This window comes from Phalacrocorax aristotelis, chromosome 19 (assembly GCF_949628215.1).
Source record: "Phalacrocorax aristotelis chromosome 19, bGulAri2.1, whole genome shotgun sequence".
NCBI lineage: Eukaryota > Metazoa > Chordata > Aves > Suliformes > Phalacrocoracidae > Phalacrocorax > Phalacrocorax aristotelis.
Window position 1 is genome coordinate 1828895 of NC_134294.1, and position 23333 is coordinate 1852227.

Here is a 23333-nt window from a genome sequence, read left to right on the forward strand (position 1 = left end):
GGTTGCTCGCAAGACCCCTTGGGCTTGCAGGGGAGATGATCTGCAGGGTGGTATTTAATTTTTAATTTATTTTTATTTTTAATTTATTTATTTCTGGGGGTTGTTTCAGCTCCCAGCACCTCAGGGTGGCCCAGCCCTGCTGACGCCGGCACCCACCCCTGGCTGAGTCAGTGCTGCCGGCGCGCTGGGCGCTGCACCGGTGCCAACACGCCGGCTGCGAGCGAGCAGCTCCTATTTTTGCTGAGCGCAGGGTGAGTTTTGGGGGGGCTGGGGACACCCTATGGGTGCCAGGGAGGTTAATACTCGGGGGTACGCCGGTGCACCCTTGCAAGGGGGGTCGCAAATTGCAGCTGGGCGCCTGGGGAGGGGTCGCGTGCGTGTGATTCGGGGTGCGCACAAACTCGCCCCCTTTGCCAACACGAGCGTGCCGGCACACCGTGCCATCGCCAGCCAGCGCTCGCTCGCCGGGAGGGTTAGCCCCCGTGTATCCACGCAATGTATGGCGGTACTGCATAGACCCGGCCGCGGGTTCGAGGTCCCCCGCCGTGGGTGCACCGGAGCCCCTCTGCTCGCTGCTGCGTGCGCCCCGTGGATTCATTTTCGCTTGGCCGGTGCCGAGGCAAATGCAAGCATCGTGCGAAGGGGTGGGTGCTCTGGGTGCTCTTTGCTCCCCTCTCTCCTTGGCGCGGCCTTTGCAGAGCTGCTTTTGGGCTGCGATAGCCCCTCGCTCCTTTGGGACGGCTTCAAGCTCTCGCTGCGAGGTTTTTGGGGCGGGGAACCTCCGGAGGGCTGATTCGCGGTGGAAATTCAGTCTGAAAGACTGGGAAAAAATAACTTGGAGTTCCGTGATTGCTGCTAGGATGCTTTTGCTGCTACCCAGCCCCCCGAAAGCGGGCTGTGGAGGATCTCCTCCCTCCAAATACCGGGGCAGAGGTGATAAAGTCCTCTCTACCACAGTGCTTAGGGTTTGGGTCCTGTTGCCACTTGCAGAGTTTTCCGGGCAGGGCTCAGCCCCTCCAGGGGCAGCAATACCTGGCAGGGCAGGGTTGTCCTTACCCAAAGGAAAAGGTGGGGTTTTTTTTCCAGCTGCCTCCGAGTCACCAGAAGGGCACTGGGATTATTTGTCTTTTTTTTTTTTTTCTGTATTGCTGGGCTTGTTTGGCTGGTTTTGAGCTGCAATAAACCTGACAGCTCTTCGGTTTGTTTGCAAGGGGTGTTTTCCAGCAGGGCTGGGCGGCGGGAGCCGGGGTATGCCGGCAGGTAACGCCGTGGCAGTGGCAGAAAACTCCTTCCCAGCAAGAAAAACACAGCCCCCAGCACGGATGGAATAGGTAAGACAGGTGCTGTTCATAGCGAGGGTATCGCATTTAAATAAATGCATGCGCAGGGTGGTCCTTGCATTGCTTTAGCTTGGCTTTTTTGGTTTTTTTTTTTGCTGTACAGTGTATTTTTAGGGGGGTTTTGGGGCCTGAAGAGCTGGCATGGGGGAAGTAGCCTTGAATGGGGATGTGGAGCCGTGTCTTGGGGCTGCTGGCCCCGCAGCAGGTGGCTCGGATGTAAAATATCCCGGAGAAAATCCTCCTTGTCAGGAAATTTTGGAAGCTCCCGCTGCAAATCCTGGGCGGGTTTTGCACAGGCGACGGTGTCGGCGGCGAGGGGGTTAACAGGTCTCCCTGGCATACACGGGGTTAAAAGGCAAGGAGGGGGACAAATCCTGCTGGGGGGGTGTTATTTATTAGGACTGGGGAACACCAGGGGTGTAAATCAGAGCTGCCTGGGAGGAGGAGGAGGAGGAGGGGGGAGATGCTGCCCAAAATCCCGGCATCCCTCGGTGCAGCCGCTGGACTGCGGCTCCCATCCGGCTGCGAGCCCTCGGCCGCTGGGATCTGGGGGGGTTGGGGCGGGTGGGGGGTGCCAGCTGGGTGTCACCCACCCTGGGCACCCCGTTGCGCCCGTCGGTGGGATTCATCCCCATCGGGCTGGGGTACTTTTCCCCCCTCCCCCCCGACGTCGCCTCCCCGCCGGGGGCCTGCGCGGCCGATGCGGACACAAAGCCGGAGGAGACGCGGCCTTCCCAGGTCAGCAAAACCCATCTCCCCTCCCCTCCTTGCCCAGAGATCCCTGGATAGATATTCATATAAGTCCATATATATGTATGGGTATATAAAATGCGTATCTATAGGTAATAGCACCCTCTTGCAGGGGGAGGAGGTCATCCTTCACCTCCCTGCTGCCGCCAGCGACTGGGGCTTGTATTATAGATAGATATTTTTAAATTGCTTCTAAATATAAAAGCAATGGGGAGGGAGGAGAGCATCAGTACATTTTTATCGGTGCATCAGGCTTATCCCGCACCCATTCCCGGGCTTTTTCACCCCATTTTCTGGCAAACTCTGTGACGGCTGCAAATCCCTCCCAGGTTTTCCCGGCTGGGGTTTGCAGCACCTGCGGGGAAGCAGCAGTTTCAGGGGGCTGAAAGCATCTTTCAGGTGGATTTTAACAGCGAATAATGGCAATTTCCCCCTTTTAGCGATAGTTTTTTGGCCGCCGATTCCATCGGGGTGCAAGGTGCACGCTGCAGGGGCTGCAAAGGGGGTGAAGTCGCTGCAATAATTTTTTCCCTCTCTGTTTACACCAGTTTATTATTATTTTTTAACATATTCAGTGTGTTTTCGCGAGCTGCCGGGTTGCAAAGGGCAAGTTTTGCCCCAAAATACCAGCAAAAAACCCCAAATAATCCGCATTTGCGGCGTGGAAGACCCCAACGTTTTCTGGGGTGCTTGAAGAGGTGTTGGCAAAGCAGGGAGAGAAATTAAGAATGCTGGGGAGGGTGATCTCAAATCCCGCGGTGTGACCGCTTGGTGCTGATTTTTGGGTCGCTTTTCAGCCCCAATGAGGTGACCCCAGAGCATCAGCGAGAGGGAAAATCTCTTGCAAAGGGTGGGACGGTTTTGATTTGAAATTTTGCATTAAAGCAAACCCCGAAATTGTTGGGGAATTTTAAGCTGGAAACACTAATAGGAAAAAAAAACAACCCCAATTTTCTGCTTTTTTTCTTGTTATTTGATTAGAGTTCTCCTCCCTTCAAATTCTTTTCCGGGATAGTTTTGCAGCGGGTGAACTTTACAATTACTTTGCAAAGCGTTGAAAAGTGCAGATTGGGATGAGCATCGAACGGGGGGGGGGGGGTTGTTTGTGTGTGTGGCAATAAATAAGGCTTTTTTGTTGCGTTTTGGGTCTGTTTGCAAGAAATCTTTGCAAAACGGGCTCCATTTTTTTAATTTAAGTGCTATAATTCTGATTTTTTTTACTGATTTCCCCCCCTTTTTTTCCCTGCATTTGCACTTTTTGTGGCATGAGCTGGACAAGGGATGGATTTTTTCCGGTTCGTCGGTGATGTTGAAAAGGAAAACGGCGGCAGTTTTCCAGGTCTTGGGTTTTTAACTGGAATATTTGCAGGATGTTTGCCCAGAAGAGCCGTTTCGAGGTGAAAGAGGGGAAACACTGTGTTCAGGAAGAGCTTTTCCCATAAGCTGATGCCTTTTGGCAAGAATTTGTATAAGAAAATAATCACAAAATCACCTTGAAACTTGTATTTTCATGGATTTTCTTCTGGGAAAAACCTTTATTTTTGGGGGGAAAAGTCCATATTTTGGCTCTTTTTAGGGGGAGCTCCCCATCTTCTTGCTCTCGTTTCGTTCCCGCCGCTTGCCGAGCTGTCCCTTACTGCCGCCTCCGCCAACCGCAACCGCATCGGAACACCTGCTTTGGAGGAATTTTGAAGACACAGGCTCATTTTTCTTCACCAGAGCCCTCATTTCCGCGCTGACGCCTTCAAATCTCCGCAATGAATTCCTTGGGAAACAGGGAAACAAACCGCTCTGCCCGTAAGACACCGACAACAGGCTGCACCGACCTGATTAGGGCTGGAGAAAACTTTTCTTGCAGCAAATATTTGCTTTTTTTTTTTTTAATTATTATTTTAAAGGACTGGGATTTGGGGGCGAAAACATCCCTGCTTTGCTCTGGGGACCGCGCCGCTCTCCCCGGCATCCCACGCGCTGGAAATAATCTGAATTAATTCTATTTTTCGGCCGAGGTGATGGTGGAAAATCATTCAGGTGGCGAAATAAGCCTTGAAAACACAGGGGCTGTCGGCTGGAGGAATTAATAAGGAGTCAGAGGAAACTCTTGGGAGACAAACTAATTCCTATTCCCCCTCCATCCCTTATAAATAGCGCCAGGGTTATTTATAAGGAGGGATTAATGTGGCGGGGATGTGGAGAGGAGCAGGAGGGATTCCCAGGGTAAATCCTGGCTGCATCCTGCTGTGGTATTATGGATTTTTTTTTTTACCAAACCCCTATATTTAAGAAAAAAGGGGGTCGGTGGGATGGGGTGGGGGGCGCTTTAAGCGGGGACCGCTCCCCTGCGGCTGGCAGCCACCCCCGGCAGCTGGGACCTGTCGCTCCGTTGCGGCAGCTAAAAATAAACAAAATAAAGCCAAATAGCTGCCAGCTTGCTAGGCGAAGGGTCGGGCTGGGTTTAGCAGATGGCCCTGCTTTTCTGCCTTTATTTAGATCGAGCTCTATTTATTTTTCCTCCCCGCCCGGGGTTGGGAGGGAGACGGGGCTGAACCACGGCTCGTGACGCCGCCTCGAGCTGGCTGGCGGCAGGGTGAGGCCCCGGCAGCTCCTGCAGGCTTCAAATCTGTATTTTCCAAGGATGATATCGCATCCCTACGTCCTTCTCGGATTATATCGCATCCCCACGCCCTTCCTGGATTATTCTGCATCCCCTTTTCGCTCTCCATGTCTGCTCCAGGGGCACCTCCTGGGCAGGGTGGCTTTTTCCCACCGGCTTTTCCCTCCATCCCATGGGATGCATTTGGCTACTGGGATACTCCTACCCCCGCCAGCAGTTTTACTATGAAAAATTATGCAAAAAACCTCTCTTTTTTTTAATGTCCTAAGAATTAATTAAAGGTCGTGGTGAGTTGTTTTGGGGAGCTGGTAGTTCTCCTCAGCGGCAGGCGCGCTCGCAGCCGGAAAAATAGCCGGCCCTGGGACAAATCGGGCTGATGGGAGCTTATGTCAACTGTCAAAATGGGAAGTGACCTTCTCCTGCCCCTCTAGCGGGATAAAATCGGGACCCAGCTGCAGGGCCCGGCTGTCTTATCGTCCTCCCGCTCCCCTCTCTCCGAATGCAGAAGCTGTCGGGCTGCTGGAAGGGTGAACCAAACCAGTAAGCAAACTGGTTTCTGGGTAAAACCGTCTCTGCTGGGTTTATTTTACCCGGGCGTTGTTATTTTCTCCTGGCTTTGCTTGTTTCTGGAGGCATCGCTGCAGAAATAAGGCGCTTTTCCCCCTCAGCTCCGTCGCACCTCCTGGTGGGGCCGGTTTATTGTGGATTTATGGCTTGGTTGGCATCGCATCCATAGGGATAAAACCCGGAGCTTGCGAAAGGGGGAGAGAAGGGAATCGCCTGCTCCCACGCTAATGGGAAGCGGATTAGGTGACACGTGAGAGCAGCCTTAGCTGCCAACTGCTTTCTGTTTTGAGGGCCAGAAAAAAGAAGTCAAGGAGGAAAAATAAGTGTCGCCAGGTCCCCCTCCCAAATAAGTCCCTATTCATGTGTTTACGGAGGCAACAGGCTCGTTGCAAAAGTGGCTGGAAGAGGATATTTGTGGTGGCAGCGCAGGAGGGGAAGAAGGGATTTATTTTTATTTTTTTTTATGGCTGAGAAAGGGTCAGTTGGGTTTTTAGCTCGGTGCTTTTGGGGGGTTTTTGCTGTGGGGCAGGGTTGAGCTTGCTGAGCACTTTGCAGCCTGGCAGCGTCGCAGCATCAGCTTGCGCATGTGCTGCCGTTGCGAGGGGTTTATAGCTCATTTTCCAGGTGCAAAGGCAAATATGGGAGGTGATTCCGGACCTCAGCTCCCTCCTGCGGTGCTCTAGACCTACAGACAGGCACATACACGCGCTTAAATATGGCCCTGGAGCTGTATGGCTTGATGCAAACTCACACGGGGCAATTGCACCCGCGCTGCGCTGCGGCTCAGAGGGGTTTTGGCACAGAGGGAATAAGTAGATCCAATTTTTTTTTGGATCATCCTGGGTCTGTGCATCTTCTATATCCCCCTCCCGGGGGAAATGAGGGAGAAACGGTTGCTGCAGGTGGGTCACGGCCCTTTGGGGCAGGGTGGTGGCAGCCGTTGCGCACCAGCTGCTGCTTAGCGGAGTTTGGTCCCGTTTTGCTCTTTGCAGCCTCTCGGGCATCGTTTCTCTCCGCTGCATCGTCCCTGGAGCACGAGGGTCCCCGCGCCGTCCTTCCTCTTCCTCTTGGTGACCTTTCAGGGCGTCATGCCGGCTGTCTCTAGTTACCGGAGCGGATGAGCCGTTGATCTCGAGGAGGATGCTTGGCGCTTCCCACGCTCTGAGACCTTCAAGCTTGATGCTTGGGGCTGGATTTGCTGCGCATGGGATAAATTTGCTGTGCACGGGGTGGATTTACTGCGCACAGGCTGGATTTGCTGTGCAAACTGGGACCTGGGAGCAGCATTTCTGCTTCCTTGCAAGCTTTTTGCAGCAGCCAGAGCTGGATCCATCCCACCTGGGGTCTCCCCATGCCGCTTCCTCTCCTGAGGATGGACATGGGGGGCTGATCTTCCCTCTTAACCCATTTCTCCTCCTCTCCTGCAGGATAGCCGTGGGGAAGGGCCCAGGCGGAGCGTCCCGACCCCCTGCATCATGGCTTCGTCTGAGCGGCCCCCTCACCCCGCAGTAGGTACTGTCAACACCCTGGAGCTGGGTTTTTTTTTGGGGGGGCGCAGAAAGTGGGGTGCATCACCCGGGGACATCCTACACATCCCCATTGGAACCTCTCAGGGTCATGAAAACGTGAAGGGCTGTTGCATCTGGCGGGTTTTTTGGGGGTGATGCTCTCCCCTGTCCCCCGCCTCCCTCCCTCCTTGCTGGGGTACAGCAGCACCGTGGGGGGACGCTGCGTGACACTGTTTCTGCTTGCAGGTGACCATCTCGCTCCAGAGACCCCCAGCCCCCTGCCCCAGGGGGAGGAGGACCTTGGCGAAGCCTTCGACTTTGAGGACAGCGAGGAAGAGGAGGAGGAAGAAGAAGACTCGGCTGAGCCGAGCGGCGAAGTGGTCCTCCGGGCACCCCCTCGCAGGCGGCGTGCTGCCAGCTCTGGCGTTGGTGAGGAGGGCAGGCGGGGGGGCCCCGATGTCCCCGCCAGGTCCCCTTTGGGTGCCCAGGGTGGCACTGCTGCAAGCCTGGGTGCCAATGCCTTTTCCCTTTGCTCTTCCTCTCCACAGACGGGCTGGTGCCGGAGACCCAGGAAGGGTACGTGGGGTTTTGGGGGGATTTGAGGGGTTTGGAGTGCCTTGAAGGGGAAAAAATAGCTTTGGGGTTTGTGTGTCGTGTCCACCCCCCCTGACTTGGCATGTTGCAGCCTCGTGCTGTGCCTCAGTTTCCCCAACTTCTCCCCATTGCTGGTGAAAGAGACTGCAAGCAGGGGAGCCTTGGGGTTTTGGGGTGCACCCTGCAGCCCTGGGGATCTGTGGGGGCTTTGGGTGCCATTGAGGGTCTGTGCTTAACTTGGATAGTGGAGGCTTCCTCAAGCCCATAGTTGAGGAAAGTCACTGGGATGGGTGTTCGAAGTGGGCTGGTGTTCACCCCAGCTGCAGATTTGGGGTGAAAAGATGCGAATTTGGCTACGAGGAGAGCTTGTCCCCCCTGGTGGAGCATGCCTGGGGCATGGCGACAGGGGCGGGACCCCCACCAGGGATGGGGACCCTCTCCCCGTGCTACCCAATGTTGGTGCATCCTCCTGCCCTGCAGCAGCAGGACCAAGGCTAAAAAAAGCCATTTTGGGGTCTTTTGTGTCATCCCTGCGTGGGTTGCCCAGACTTATTTAAAAAGCCATTGTGACCCTAAAACCCAGGACCCCCCAAATCCATGAAGAAGCCGACCTTTGGGGGGGGTGGGGGGGTGGCACAAGTACAATCTTTATTCTGTGCTTGTGAACCTCTGTAATAAGAACAGGGGGTGATGGGGGGGGGGGGGCGTAGGGCCTGGGTGCACCCGATCCCAGGGGATTTGCACCTGATCGGGGGGGTTTGCACCCTGGGGTGCTCCCTGACCCCCTTCCCTGCAGGCTGCCAGCAGGGGTGAGCAATGGGGAGGCTGGTGGAGACCCCCACACTGGTGCCCAGACCTGGAAGAGGAAAAGTGGCCGCCGAGGTGGGTTAAAATGCCAGCAAAAAAAACCCTGCCAAGGCTTGGGAAGGATTTTTCTATCCTGGCTTGATCCTTGGGTGCTGACCTGAGTCCCTGGGGGGGGATTTGACCCCCAAAGGTGAGCACTTCGAGTTCCCGGTGGTGGAGGACGATGTGATCTATGACGATGTCCCCTGTGAAAACCTTGATGCCGAGCAGGACGGTAGGGACAGACCTTCTCCCCCAATTCCCCAGGGACCATGAGCCCATTTTCCAGCCAGGCAAACTGGGGCATGCTCCAGGAAGGAGAAGCTCATCCTAGAAGAGGATGCAGAGGGGGATAACCCCGGGAAAACCACTGGGATTTGGAAGGGATGAAGGCAGATGTGTTCCCAGAGGGGTTGCAGGACCCTGAGGATTTGGGGCGTCTCCTGTGGGTCCCAGAAAATTGCTTTTCTGGAAGGAAAAGGAGCTGGTTTTTGCTTGCCAGGCCTGGGGACGGAGCACAGCCTGATCTACGAGGAGGTGCAGCGCGGCGAGGGGCTGCAGATGAGCGAGGATTTGGGCTGGAGCTCCAGCGAGTTTGAGAGCTACAGCGAGGATTCGGGCGAGGAAACCAAGCCAGAGGCTGAGCCCGCCAAGCAGAGGGCATCCTTCCAGCCCAAGGTAATGCTTGAATTTAATTTTTTCCAAATATTATTTTCCTTTTTTTTTTTCTCCCTCCTGGGTTTGCTTGCATAAAGGCACTGGAGCGTCGAGCCTGGCTGCTCCCACAGATGGTGAAGCAGAGGATGCTGCTGTTCCCGGGGTCACCCGTTGCAAAGCCAGCATGAAACTTCAGGAGTTTCGTTTCTTTATTTTTTCTTCCTTCCCCTTTCCTTTTGCATTTTGGCACTGCTGGAGCGTGGCTGCTGCATTTCCCCACACTTGCTCCTTTCCCCGCTTGAGCAAAGTCGGATTTTGGGAGGATGCTGTCTGTACCGTGCCGCTTTGGGATGATTTCTCCTCCTCTCTTTTTTGGCTGCTTACCTGGATCTCTTCTCTGCCTTCTCTCGCCTCCTCTGCCTCCTCCTCCCGCCTGGTTTGCTTTGGGCTCAGCTTTCTCCAGACCTGAATAGACTAAAGGAGAGATACGCCAGGACTAAGAGGGACATCCTGGCTTTAAGAGTTGGGGGGAGAGACATGCAGGAGCTGAAGCAGAAGTACGATTGGAAGGTACTGTCCCTCCTCCGTCCCTTCTCCCTTGTCCCCCAAGTTTCCCAGGGAGGGGAAAAATCCTTCCTGGTGTTTATCCAGGCTGAATTAATCCCATTTTATCCCCCAGAAGAGGAAAAAATTGAGTTAACCACTGCAAAGCTGCCTCTCATGTCCATCTGTCTTGCAGCTCCCCGTCCTCCAGCTGCCCAAACCATTTGCTTTTTGGGTGTGTTTTTTTTTTTTAAGGGGCGTTTGGACGAAGCGAGGTTGCCCGCGAGATAGATGGATCTGAGAAGGTTTTTCGCCCCGATACGGGGTGGAAATCAGGTGGGGAAGGAGATTCCCGGGAGGTGTAGAAACTTAGTGCAAAGCCTTTCCCAGTCCCAAACCCTCCAGGTTGGCAGTTCATGGCCAGTTTGGGCTGGGAAGGTGACACCAATGTCAGCTTGGGCTAAAAACGCTGTGATTTGAGGTGTGAAAGGCCAACACCCCCCACTCTTTGCTCTCTCGCACATAAAACCCCGGCCGCGAGGAGGGGATGGATGCGCTTGTGCCTCCCTCCCCTTTGCTTATCTGCATGTTCCCGCTTTGCCTGCGCCTGCTTGCGCTCAGCCCTGTCCCTGCGGAGGGAGGAGAGATGCTGGAGCATCCTTCTTCCTCGGCCACATGCCTCCTCTTCCTCTCCATTGGGCTGCATGGGGAAAATGGGGACGATGCTCGGAGGGGCCCGAGGGGACGGCACTGCTGTACCTGGACCTGAAATGGGGCCCCGGTGCTGCCTCGAGCCTCCCGGTCCCCCTTCTCCCCCTGCCCAGATGACCCAGCTGATGAAAGCGGCCAAAAGCGGCACCAAGGATGGTTTGGAGAAGACCAAGATCGCGGTGATGAGGAAGGTGACGTTCCTGCACCGGAAAGAAGCGCCGGGTAAGTGGGGAAACCCCTCCCTTGCTTTTGAGAGCTAAAAGATAACCTTTTTGGGGTTGGTTGTGGGTTTTTTTTTTTTAATTCATTATGAATCCTTACGGCTTTCAGCTTTTACTTTTTCTTATTTTCTGCGTTTTAAGCTCTTGTTTGGTTTTTCTCCTCTACTCTTTGCATCCCTGTGCAAGCTCAGTTGGTTCAGCTCGCTCCTTGCTCCAAGCACCCATGTCATTTGGGAGCAGCGACCCCACCACGCCAGCACCCATGGGTGCCCCCCTTGGACACAGAGCAGGATCTGCCCTGAAATACCGATTTTTTGGGGGTGTTTTCCTAACCCTCCCGCTGTTGCGTAGGGGATGGGGAGCGGAGGAGGAGGGTGGCGGAGGCGGAAAAGCAGCCGCCTGCCCGCTGGAGCTCGAGGGTCTCCCTGGAGCATCACGGGGGAGGTAGGATCCCGGCGGGTGGCCTCGCGGCTCAGCCGGGGCTGCCCGGGGGATCTGGCATGTGTGTCCTGGCCTTCCTGCATGTCCCTGACGCAGCTTAGCCTCGCCAGGGTGGGGGCTTAAATGCTTTTGGGATCCCCGGGGTGCTGGAGGGCATCCCGTCCCCGGGGTGCTGCAGAGCATCCCGTCCCCAGGGCCTGGAGATGGGGAGAAGGAGCTCGCGGAGCCGGCAGCCCAGGGCAGCGATCCTCCCTGCCAAAATTAGGGAAGGAAAAAGGTCACCCGGCTGCCAGCACCCTCCCCTCCAGCCCCGCCGGGCCTCCCCTCACCGGCTATTTAGAGGCGACGGGGATGGGGCCGGGGCGGCCGTAGCGGGGCGTTGCGGCCATGTGGAAGAAGCAGCCGTCCCTGCACCGCGATGCTGCCTTGGCTCGCTCACCCTCCTCCTCCTCAGCTGCTTCGGCCTCGGGTAAGGGATCGCTGTGCTGGGCAGCAGGCGCTCGCCTCTCGCCTTCCCCATTTTCTTCCGAGTGCTGCTTTTGGCTCCTTTTCCCCTCCATTTTCCCTGCTCACACCCACCCTTGGAGTGAGAACGGGGGGCTTTTCCCCCAGCCAGGGTGGCTTTTTGAGGACAGGGAACCATTTTTGTCCCCTCCCCGTGGGGGACCTGGCTCGGTCCCCGCTCGCAGCCTGACTCATGCTGGTGTCCGGTGACAGTGGCCGGAGCCTGGGGACAGACGCGCGATGCTGGGAGGACGCTGGGGTCCATCTCTCCTTCCAGCTCCAAACCCAAACGCAGCCCCCACAGCATCCCAGCCAGGCAGCTAAGGGGGCTGCGGGCTCTTCGTTAGAGCACAAAAAGTCTAAAAATTGTGGGGGTTTTGGCATTTGGTTGGGTTTTTTTTTCCTTGCAGGGGACTCGGAGGAGGAGGACACGGGTTTCCTGGAGGTCACGGTCTCCGACATGAAGCACCCGCCGCCGGAGCTGGGCCCCATGCCCGAGGGGCTGAGCCCGCAGCAGGTTGGTGCAGGGTGGGCTGAGGGTTCGGGGGGGTTCTGGAGGGGGGCACGGCTTCCCCTTGGTCCCGTGATTGAGCAACTGGGGAAAGGGCAAGTCAGCAGAAAGCGATGCTGCCGTGTCAGCACTTCTGCAGCGCGCTGTGCCCGCGTTGCCCCCCCCGGTCCCATTTTTTTAGGGTGAGGGGGGGGCCGTGTCTGAGCCCCGGCATCGTTGCAGGTGGTACGGCGGCACATCCTGGGCTCCATCGTGCAGAGCGAGAGGAGCTACGTGGACTCCCTGAAACGCATCCTGCAGGTGGGGGACCCCTTTTTGGGGGGCGGAGGGGGGGGGCTCGGGGGGGCGGGACACGGGGATGCGGGGATGCTGATGCACCGGCATCTCCCACAGGATTATCGGAACCCACTGATGGAGATGGAGCTGAAGGTGCTGAGTGCTAGGAAGTGCCAGGTGGTGTTTTTTCGCCTGAAGGAGATCCTGCAGTGCCACTCCATGTTCCAGATCGCCCTCGCCTCCCGTGTGGCCGAGTGGGACTCGGCGGAGAAGATCGGGGACCTCTTCGTGGCCTCGGTAGGAGGAAAAGTCAAGGGACCACTGCCAGCCCCCACCCCGGACCCATCTCAGTGATAGCGGGGGGCGGGGCTTGGAGGATTTAAGTGATGCAGCCCCAACCTGGGGTACCACCAGCGTCCTCAGCATCGCTCCAAAACCACACAAGCACCCCCATGCTTTGCTGACCCCCTTTTGCGGGGGAGCCCCACGCCATCGTGGCTTTCCTCCTGCCCTCTCCTCAGTTCTCCAAGTCGATGGTGCTGGACGTCTACAGCGACTACGTCAACAACTTCACCACTGCCATGTCCCTCATCAAGAAGGCTTGTCTCACCAAACCGGCCTTCCTTGACTTCCTCAAGGTCAGCGGGACCCAAACGCGGGCACATGGTGCTGCCGGTCATTGTTACGGGTGAAAACCCCCCCTTTTTCCTTTTTTTTCCCCCTTTCCCCCTGTAGAAGAGACAGATGGCCAGCACCGACCGGGTCACGCTCTACGGACTGATGGTGAAGCCCATCCAGAGGTTCCCCCAGTTCATCCTGCTCCTGCAGGTATGGGCAAGGGGACCAGCACCCACCTTGCTTAGCACCCAATTTTTTGCAGCCTGGGTGCTGTGGGAAAGGTTTTAGCAAGGGAGACGTTTTTGGGTTGGCAGCTTGGTTGCAGATTTGGGGACTTCCCCAAGGACCATCTTCCAAGCTTTGATTTCAGGGGTGCTGAAAGCGCTTCCAACTGTGTAGCATCCCCAATGGGACTGATTTTTCTGGGGTGTTTTTTGTCCCCCATCCTTTCCCCCACTCCAGGACATGCTGAAAAACACCCCCAAGGGCCACGCAGACCGCCTGTCCCTCCAGCTGGCCCTCACCGAGCTGGAGACCTTGGCAGAGAAGCTCAACGAGCAGAAGCGCTTGGCCGACCAAGTCGCCGAAATCCAGCAGCTCAGCAAGAGCATCAGTGACCGCAGCAGCCTCAATAAGGTGGGTCCTTCAGCCTCACCTCCTCATCCTTGCGATGGGTGAGTTTTAGAACTGGTGGTTGAGCTTTGCAGCTTCCACCTTTGTATCCGCGTTGGGGGTTTCGGGAAGCCAGGGTCCCTGTTTTTTCTGAAAGGATGTTGAGCAAAAGCAAATCTCGAGGCTGGCAGGGGGAAACTCCCCTCCAGGGAAAAGCAAGGATAAGCTGCTGTCTCATCTGCCTGATTTTGCAATCGATGGTATTAAAAAAAAGACCAACCCTAAACAAAGCTCTTGCAACACATCCTGGGCTGGGGATGGCCGTGGTGGCAAAAACCGCGGTGGGGCACCCGCCGGCTCAGCCCAGGGATCAGGATTTAGGGCCAGGGGATGGAGAGAGACCCAGAAGGGGCTGCAAAAGGACCACGGTGGTACTTCAGGGCTCTGCTCTCGTGGTGGTTGGATGCACAGGGTGAAAAGGGTTTTTGCATTGTGCAGCCTCAGAGCCTGTCGCACGGCCGTGTCTGCAGAGCTCAGGGCTGTGCATGGTCCTGGCTGGAGGAAAACCCTTGCAATAAGGGAAAAGCAACCCAAATTTTGGGGCAGGAGGTTTGCAAGAGCCCGCAGGCTGAGCATCTCCCCCCCGGCCTGCTCCATCCCTTCCGCAGCTGCTGAGCTCGGGGCAGCGGCAGCTCCTGCTCTGCGAGACGCTGACAGAGACGGTGTACGGCGACCGGGGGCAGCTCATCAAGTCGAAGGAACGGAAGGTTTTCCTCCTCAACGACATGCTGGTCTGCGCCAACATCAACTTCAAGTACGTGCCGGCGGTCCTAGACCCCAAAACCACTTTGCAAAATGTCGATGTAGCGGCCTTCCCCACCTCAGTCTTGGGCTGAGTGGGTTTTGCTGTCGCCACCCCAAAGGCATTTAAAACCACCCCACCTTGTTTCCGAGGGGGAACCAAACTGGTTTGGGCTTGCTTTGCCCCCCCACTTTTGGCACGCCTCTATGCAAAGCCTCCATCCCCTGGTGCTGTGGGGTCCTGGAGCTGGTGCGGGGTCCGGGAGCCTGCTGGGACCTCAGGGCTTGGTGGAGGTTGATGCTGCAAAGGGGAAAACCCCACCTTGAGCTCTTTATTAATCGTTTTTCCCCTCTTCCAGGCCGGTGAACCCAGGGTAGGTGCCAGGCGTGGTCTGCTGTGGTTGCGTGCCCCACATTTGGGGGTGCAGGCATGCACCAGTGCACGGTGTGGGGTTGCAAATGGGGCTCGGTTTGCAATATGCATTTTGCAAGGGCTTGCAGGGCAGGCCGCGGCACCTGCCGATTTATTTACGTATATTTGTTTTTTTGCATCCTCCCTCGGCAGAGGCCAGCTGGAAATTAGCAGCCTGGTGCCCCTGGGTCCCAAATACGTGCTGAAGTGGAGCACGGCCCTCCCGCAGGTGCAGGTGGTGGAGGTGGGGCAGGAGAGCGGCACCTACGACAAGGACAACGTCGTCATCCACAACGCCGGAGCCAAGAAGCACATGCCGGCCGGGCAGGCCTCGCACAGTGAGCACCCGTCCCTCGATCTAGTGTTGGGCTGGCTTCGGTGGGGTGGGATGGAACACCCTCCGCGGACCTCGTTTCTCCATTTCTCCACCCAAGATAAAGTCTACCTGGGGCCACCACGGCTCTTCCAGGAGCTGCAGGACCTGCAGAAGGACCTGGCGGTGGTGGAGCAGATCACCCTTCTCATCAGCACCTTGCACGGCACCTACCAGGTACCGACGTACCAAAGCATGGTCAAACTCATGATTTGGGCAGAACCAAGCATGGGCGCTTTGCAATAGCCGTGTGGTTCCCCAGGGACCGCTGAACACCTCATCCTCCTGAACCCCATGGGTGAAATTTCGCGGTGATTCAGGCTTGTTTTGGAGGCATTTCCATGATTTAAGACTTTTCCCCCAGAACCTGAACATGACGGTGGCCCAGGACTGGTGCTTGGCCCTGCAGAGGATGATGAAGGTGAAGGAGGAGGAGATCCACTCAGCCAACAAGTGCCGCCTCCGTCTCCTGCTGCCTGGGAAGCCGGACAAGTGAGTTTGCAGGTGGTGGGTGGGCTCTCCCCATGCTGGGGAGGAGGAGGAGGCTGAAGACAAACCTGGTGATGCTTTCCCTACGCAGGTCTGGCCGCCCTATCAGTGTCATGGTGGTCTTCATCACTCCAAACCCCCTGAGCAAGATCTCCTGGGTGAACCGCCTGCACCTGGCCAAGATAGGACTGCGTGAGTAGCCCTGCGGTGTGGTGCTTGCCATCACCCCTGCTTTGAAAAGCCAAATTTGGGAGCAGAAGGGGGGGGGTTGCCTCACCCCAAGCATCCCGATGCAAAATGGGGCAGGGGAAAAAAATTCAGAGCGAGGTGATGAAGAACATTTTGGGAGTTTGCACGCTGGAAATGATGGGAATTGGTAATTCTGGCTCAAAATGCTTTGCATTTTGCTGCTCTCGGGTGGCATTTCTGGGATGGTGTCGTGTGTTGATGGATTTCCATTGGCTTTTGTGCTGACGGTGTCGGGGTGAAACGGGATGAATTAAGCAAGGGAGAAGCCGCCTCTCCTGCCGCTTCCCTATCCCTATTCCTATTGAACTCCACCAGCTGCTGCAGAGAAAAAAAATTGTTTAATGGAGGAAAGAAAAAAAAAAAAATTCATTTGAAATCCTATTTGAGTGCTCGGATCCCCCCGGGCTGGAAGGATTTTTGGTTCTCTTGTTCTTAACAGTTTATATGGTGGCTGTTTTAGGTTTTTGTTTTATTTTTTTTTTAATCTGGGATGCCTGGGGGATAATCCTCTATCCATGAGTTAGAAATGAAAACACATTAAAGCCTAATGTGAAGAAACACATTAGGGTGGGGTTTTTTTTTCCCCCTTTAAATATATTGTTTGGATTTGGGGGCTTTCTTTGCCGCTGCTCGAGGCGGTTGCTTGGCTGCGTGCTGTGGTGGGGTGCAACGGTTTGGAGGAAAGGGGTAAGATGTGCCCCAGGTCCGCAGATGACGGTGGTTTGGGGTTGGCGATGAGAACCCTGCACCCCAAATTACTAATTTTGGGGTCACATTGGGGAGGGGAGAGATGCTGGGGGTGTCTCGGCCTTCCTCAATCTCCTCTGCTCACTGCAGGGGAGGAGAACCAGCCGGGCTGGCTCTGTCCCGATGAAGACAAGAAGAGCAAAGCTCCTTTCTGGTGCCCCATACTCGCCTGCCACATGCCTGCCTTCTCCTCCAAGGCCCTCGATCTGCAGGTAAGAGCAACAGCCAACCTCTTCTCCGGCCTCCCCAGTACCTCCTTCCCCTTTACATCCCTCCTTTTTGGGGAATAAAGACACAAATCCCACGGCGGGTGGGCCGGATGGGCCGGCCGAGCTGGTTGCAAAGGCAGAAATTGGTGTCATCCATCCTTGACAATTGAAAATACAAGCCGGGCTTTGGCTGGATCCCCAGTTTTGGGGCACGCACTGATACCCTGCACGTGCTGGGGTAATTTGGGGGGTGTTACGGCCCCCCCATATCCCGTTCTTCCCTGCAGCTTGGCGCCGTGGTGCACAACCCCGTGCAGTCCTCGCTGCTGGGCTTCTCCGCCGTCAGCACCTCGCTGCCGCAGGGCTACCTCTGGGTGAGCACGACGACCCCAAAATGGGGTCACGCTGGCTGCAAACCCCCTCCCTCCAGTGCTCGTGGCTGGTGCTACCACCCATTTCCTCGTCTCTGCAGGTTGGAGGGGGCCAGGAAGGCGCAGGGGGGCAGGTGGAGATCTTCTCCCTCAACCGCGCCGTGCCACGGACGGTGAAGTCCTTCCCGGTGGCGTCGCCGGTGCTGTGCATGGAGTACATCCCCGAGGCGGGCGAGGGGGAACCGGCGGGCACCAAGGAGCCCCGACCGGCCACCGAACAGCCCCCCACATCCCTGCATCCCACTGTGTGCTTGGGGTTGCGGGATGGCAGGTGAGCCCACATCTACACCCATCCTTTGGTGCAATCGCCAGCACCAAACCTTGAGGACCGGCACGACCTCCTGCATCTCCCCCCGTTCCCTCCCCAGCATCGCGGTCTACGGCAGTGTGGACACGGGGACGCAGTGCTTGTTGACCTGCAAAAGCCCGGGCATGCAACCCGTCCTCTGCTTGAAGCACAGCCCCGAGTACCTGTTTGCGGGGCTGCAGGATGGGACCGTGGCTGCCTACCCCAGGAGCAACGGTGAGGGCACCCCCGTGCGTGCTGTCGGACACCCTAAAAAACACGGAGCGGGAGGCTCTTTACATCAGCGAGATGTGCTGGCTGCTAAAATAGTGATAAATCTCAATTTTTTTCATTCTTTCCCCCCGCCCCCCCCTATTTCATTCTTCCCCTTGCAGCCCGGGGGGGGTGCGTGGGGAAAGGTTGCATTGCCAGGATGAATGGAGGAGGGGCTGTTTGGGGGAAAACGTGTGGAAAAATGGTCCCAGCGAGGGGTCGACACTGCAGCAAAGGGCTTGCTCGGAGGGTGTTTGCACACAGGGGTTGCAAGAAGGGCCCAATGCCGGGTTGTGCAAGGACCCCTTAGAGCTTTTGGCTTCAAAAAAATCACCTTTTTAGTGCTATAGACCGAGCTGATCCCCTCCAAACCCCATCCACGCAAAAGCCGTCGTCTTTTTAGCTTGATTTTGGTTTTATTTTCACTGGCTGCAGCTCAGCCCAAGGCTGCAGCTTGCTCAAAGCCTTCCTCCCCAGGGACTCCTCGCCTGGCCTGTTAAGTACCTTTGCTTCATCGCTAGAGGGTAGGAAAGAGCCTCAAATAATGTGCTGCACTGGCCTATTTTTGGACAAACCCCCTCATTTGCTCTGAGACAACCCGCAGTGAGCGGCACCCAGGCCGGCCCAGAGCCGCTAAAGCCACTGAAATTGCATTTTGGGGCGCTGCCCATCCCCTTCCCCACCTTAGAGCAACTCTGCAAGCCAATTAGTGAAGTGGCTTTAATTTCATTTCAGTTGCATGAATGCACGTGGAAGGTAGCAGGCCGCTGGCAGGGCTGCGGGGTGGGGTTTTTAATCTTATCCCCATCTTTTTGGAAGGAAAAAGCTTTCCCAGAATAGCTCATTTTTACAGGAAAACTAGAATTTGCTGAAAGGCGGCTCGGTTGCAGACTCCTGCCGATGGGAGCAGGGAGAGTGCCCAAAGGGCTTTTTTATCCCATGGATCTTGTGGTTTTATTTAAAATTTAAAAAATTGCATTGGAAATAAGAAAAGGAGAGCAATTACCTATTGAAGCTGCTCAGCCACCGCTGGTGGCGAACTCATCCAAATCCAGATTGGATGCTGTTCAGAGAGACACTCCAGATCGGCCCCAGATGAATCGTCTCTGGAGTGTCGCTTCAAGAGCAAATAAATTAAAAAAAAAAAAACAAACCAGAAGAATTTTTGGCTTTTACAGTGAGGGACGTGCCCGAGTGTTGCAGGGGGCCAGTTGTTTGCTGCTAAAAAGCTGTTCACAAGGGGAGCAAAGGGGCTTTGGGGGCTGCAGCTGGGGGTGCGAGCTCCCCTCGTCTTTTTGGTTGTGGCGTAAGATGCTCGGAGGCGTTTGCGGCGACACTGGGGACGTGAGGGGTTTGCAGCCGACCCCAGCTGCCATTTAGGGTGGTTTAAGCTGCATCAAAAGATGCTTTTTTTTTCCTGTTTTGCTGAGCATCTTCTCACCCTCCCCGCCCCCCCCCCCATCCTGGCACCTCTGCTCTAGGGGGGCTGTGGGACCCGGCGGAGCAGCCCGCCCGCCTGGCCGTGGGAACGGGCCCCGTGCGAGCCCTCCTGACGCTGGATGAGACCCTCTGGGCCAGCTGCACCAACCAGGTCACCGTCCTCGACGCCACCAGCCTCTGCACCCAGGTAAGGGAGCGTCGCTGGGACCCCTGTGCCGCGCCCGCGGGGGGGCGCAGCGGTGGCTTGGGGGGGATTGCACTGGTTTGAGCCCCAGGGCTGCACATCCCTACCTGTGCAACGCCCAAACCAACCCTTTAGCGCTGCTTTTCATCACTTTTGGGTCCCTTCCCTGCGACATCGGGTCACAGGAGGAGGATGCCAAGACATCTCCCGCAGCTGCATAAACAGGGAATGCTGAATAGTTCTTTTTTTCCTTAAACCCCCCCCCCCCACCTTTCTCCCTCCTTTAATTTTCACATTTAGTGCCCAAACTTGGTTTGCATGTATTAGCTGTCGTAAATCCAGCCTAACGGCGGTGCCGGGGATGAATAATGCATCGGGGACTGGATTCGTTTTCAGTCTCCGATTTTATTTATGACAGGAGCCGGGTGGGAATTTTTGCAGAAGAAAAGCGCTGGGGGAGGAAAAAAGTAGTGTGTGGGTGATGCGGGGGGTGGCGTGAATGGTATTTGATGGAGAGCTGTGGTCCTCGGTCCGCCTGGATGGGGCCGGTGACTTGGGAATAAACCATCGGGGAATAAATCCCACGTGGGGTGGGGAACAGGGGATCACCTAAAAGTCCCTATCCACCCCCATATTGTGCAAGCTTTTTGGGGGGATGGTCTATGCCGGTCCTCTCCAGGAAGGGGATCAACACCTGATCTGCCTTTTTTTTAATATATATATTTATATTTATATATATATACACATAAAGTAAATTTTAAAGCAAAAAATGTTTCAAAGCCATAGGAGAAATGGAGGTGAAGTCGCTGTGTGCATGTTTCTCCCCCGGTGATTTAATCCTTCAGTGCTAATATGAGCGGTTTTTGTTGGAAAATCTGCAGCAGGGGCAATTTTTGATGCAAAAAGGTGCGTTTTCCTGCAGTTTGTCTCTGATAGAGAAATGCTCTGGTGGGGAGCTTGGGAAGCAGATGGATCCGGCCGTGATCCCCAAATAGCTCTTGCAGGGGAGCTGAGCCTTTGATCGCTGATTTTTGGGGTTGGAGGGAAGCAGGAAGGTCTCATCCCACCTTGGGACGGATTTTGCAGAGGCATCTAGCCTGGGAAATGAGTCTTTTAAAAAAGAAAAAAACCCTGGAGGGGTGGAAAAAAGCTGTATTATAAAATAAAAAACCAAAACCAAAAAATAAACCCAAGGTGGGTTTGGAAATAGGCTGGTTTTGGTGTTCTCTGGCCAAGCCAGAGCTGGCAGGGAGGGATTGGGACCTCAGGGTCACTCTGGTCCCCTCCCCATGCAGGTTTGCAGCCCTAAAGCAGCTCCTGGAGAGAGCCTGAGCTAGCAGCAATTTTAGGGAGCAACCCTTTTTGCAATTCTCCTGTTGGCAGCAAACCTTCGAGGCGCACCCAGATGCGGAGGCCAGCGTCACGCACATGATCAAGGCGGGCAGCGGGGTCTGGATGGCCTTTTCCTTGGGCTCCTCCATCCGCCTCTTCCACACCGAGACGCTGGAGCATCTGCAGGAGATCAACATCGCCACCAGGACCACCTTCGTCCTGCCGGGTGAGCTCCCTGCCTCCCTGGCTCTTAATTGCAACTAAGGCGCAAGCTGGGGCCTCGCCCCATAGGCGTGCTGCTCTGCTTTATGGCTGTGCCGGTTTGCAGAGAAACCGTGCAAGGGATTTATCTGGTTAATGGTGCAAAGGTCTGAGCTTGGACCTCTGGGATCTCTCCTCACTGACTGCAGAGATGGAGCTAGTGGCCTCTCTGCACCCATGCACGCATCCACACATCCCACCTTTGCACCTCTGCTCCTCTGCGTGCACCTTATCCGGGCACCCACCCTTGCACGTGTGTGTGCATGCACTCTCCCCATCCTCGCACCCATCCTTGCACCCGTGCATGCAGCCACATATCCCACCTTTGTACCTCTGTGCACCCCGTGCTCGCACATGTGCACGCGTCCATGCTACTGTGCATCCTTGCACCCATCTTTGCACCCGTGCATCCATGTCCTCCATCTCTTGCACTTCTGTGCGTCCTTGCATGCACCCGCTCGCCCCAGCTTTGCACTGTGTGCCTGCATCCCCACACCCATCCTCGCCCCTCTTTGACCCGTGCCTGCACCCTCGCAGCCTGTCCTTGCGCCTGTGCGCATCCATGCATCCCACTTTGCACCCGTGGGTGCGTCCTCGCACCCATCTTCGTCCCCACGCATGCACCCTTGCACCCTGGCATGCCTCCATGCATGCACCCCACCGCCAATGCCCTGCGCACCGCCTTTCCTCCAGCTTACTGCCCAGCACCAGCTTTCAGCTGTGTCCCCCCATCCTGCTCCCACCCACCCTGGGCTTGCAAGCTTGTCTCTCCCCTTGTTCCAGCTACAGAGCGACATAATTGTGTAATTAGTTATAAGCACGATACTCATGTAAGTGGCTTTTTCTTTGCTTTTTTTTTTTTTTTTTAAGGACATGTTAAAATATTTATCACTTCCTTTTCTTCCTGGGCGAGTGAGCGCTGGGTATTAATGCGTTTTTGAACTCGTGCTCCCTCATCCTTTTTAACTCGACAGGTCATTAATAAAGTCCTCCCGGAGAAACCGGAGTTGCATCTCCGCAGATATATTGCTTCGCCGAGTCCAACGCCATGCAGCGCTAAGTCCTGGCGATAAAATATTCATTTGCCCATTAGAAGCCTCACTTTTTTTTCCCCCTCCTCTATTTATATTTGTAGCGCTCTCCCTGGCACGGACGCCTTCATGCAAAGTTGCTGCTTGCTTTTTTTTGGGGGGTTCTGGAGTGCGTTCCCCATGAAAAATCCACTGGCGATGGGTTCTGTGGGAAGAGGCTGCCGTAAAATCATCCCTCACCCTCTTTTTTTCCACCCCCCCCCTCGCAGGTCAAAAACACGTCCGTGTCACCAGCCTCCTCATCTGCCAGGGCTCGCTCTGGGTGGGCACCGACCAGGGCATCATCGTGCTGCTGCCCGTGCCCCGCTTGGAGGGCATCCCCAAAATCACCGGTGAGCACCCAAAAAACCCCTCCCGGCGGGGATACGGTCTGCGTTTGGGCTCATTTTTAACAAAACCTCTTCTTTTTGCCAGGAAAAGGCATGGTGTCCCTCAATGGGCACGGCGGCCCCGTGGAGTTTTTGGCGGTGGCGTTGAGCACCCTGGCTCCCGACGTGCTGAAGGGTGACCAGGAGGAGGAAGAGGAGGGTGAGGAAGAGAAACCCCCCGAACTGGATGGCCCCCCGCCTCGGGAAATGAGGAAAAAAGGGATTTTATTGCAATACCGCCTCCGATCCACCTCCCACCTCCCCGGGCAGCTGCTCTCGGTGAGGGAAGCGCCGGTCGGCGGCACGCCGGCACACACTGAGGAGGACGGCTCCATCTACGAGATGGCCGATGACCCCGACGTCTGGGTGCGGAGCCGACCCTGCGCCCGCGACGCCCCACGCAAGGAGATCTCCTCCGTGGCCATCATTTCGGGGGGTCGGGGTTACCGTAACTTCAACGCCGAATCGCCGCGCCGGGGCAGCGATGCCGACAGCACCCTGCTCATCTGGCAGGTCCCGCTGATGCTATAGCGCCCTGGGACCCCCCCCACCCACCTGGCACCTACCTCAAAAAGCCACCCAAAAGCTGCCGGGGGTGGTCCTGCCCTGGGTGCATCACCCTTTATTTTTAAGGAGGAAAAAAAACTGAAAAAAATGGGCTTTTCCCCCCAAAAAACATCTTGTGTGTGTGGCAAGAGGGGAGTTTTTAATGGCAGGAGTGGCAACCTCCCTGCGGGCTTTGGAGGTGCCGGCTCTTCGCCCGAAGGCGTCTGTGTGTCTGCGTGTGAATATCTATATATATATAAATATATATATAAATATGATGTATATTATTACCTGTATAAAGAAGGAATCTGTATATATTGGGGCACTTGGAGATGCAGAAATAGCGGTGGCAGAGCTCAGCGGGTGCCGGCTGTGCTGAAACGGGGGTTTTGCTGAATAAGCCAATTTTTTTTTTTTTGACTGTGAATTTATTCGGTACCAAAATCCCCTGGTTTGGGGAGCTGAGTACGTGCGGTTTCTGGAGGAAAGGAAGTTCTGGGAGCATGGAAATAAATCCTGTAGGAATCA

General features: G+C 55.8%; 1 protein-coding gene across 3 annotated transcripts; it reads left to right on the plus strand.

Annotated features, from left to right (window-relative positions):
• Window positions 1-1992: 1992 nt before the first annotated feature.
• On the plus strand, window positions 1993-23333 carry ARHGEF10L (Rho guanine nucleotide exchange factor 10 like). Of its 3 annotated transcripts, XM_075113658.1 has the most exons (28): window positions 1993-2078; window positions 6699-6783; window positions 7026-7208; window positions 7328-7355; window positions 8170-8255; window positions 8371-8454; window positions 8722-8897; window positions 9330-9446; window positions 10244-10352; window positions 11707-11813; window positions 12030-12107; window positions 12201-12380; window positions 12605-12721; window positions 12819-12911; window positions 13164-13337; window positions 13982-14127; window positions 14680-14864; window positions 14961-15076; window positions 15264-15391; window positions 15480-15580; window positions 16475-16596; window positions 16881-16967; window positions 17066-17295; window positions 17393-17547; window positions 19065-19210; window positions 20591-20765; window positions 22101-22223; window positions 22306-23333. In XM_075113658.1, the coding sequence occupies exons 2-28, from the start codon at window positions 6747-6749 to the stop codon at window positions 22788-22790; spliced, it is 3768 nt and encodes a 1255-aa protein (XP_074969759.1). In that variant the 5' UTR covers window positions 1993-2078; window positions 6699-6746; the 3' UTR covers window positions 22791-23333. The 3 variants fall into 3 exon arrangements, with proteins under 3 accessions (XP_074969759.1, XP_074969760.1, XP_074969761.1); XM_075113659.1 differs by lacking the exon at window positions 9330-9446; XM_075113660.1 differs by lacking the exons at window positions 1993-2078; window positions 6699-6783; window positions 7026-7208; ... (4 more) ...; window positions 9330-9446; window positions 10244-10352 and adding an exon at window positions 11036-11261.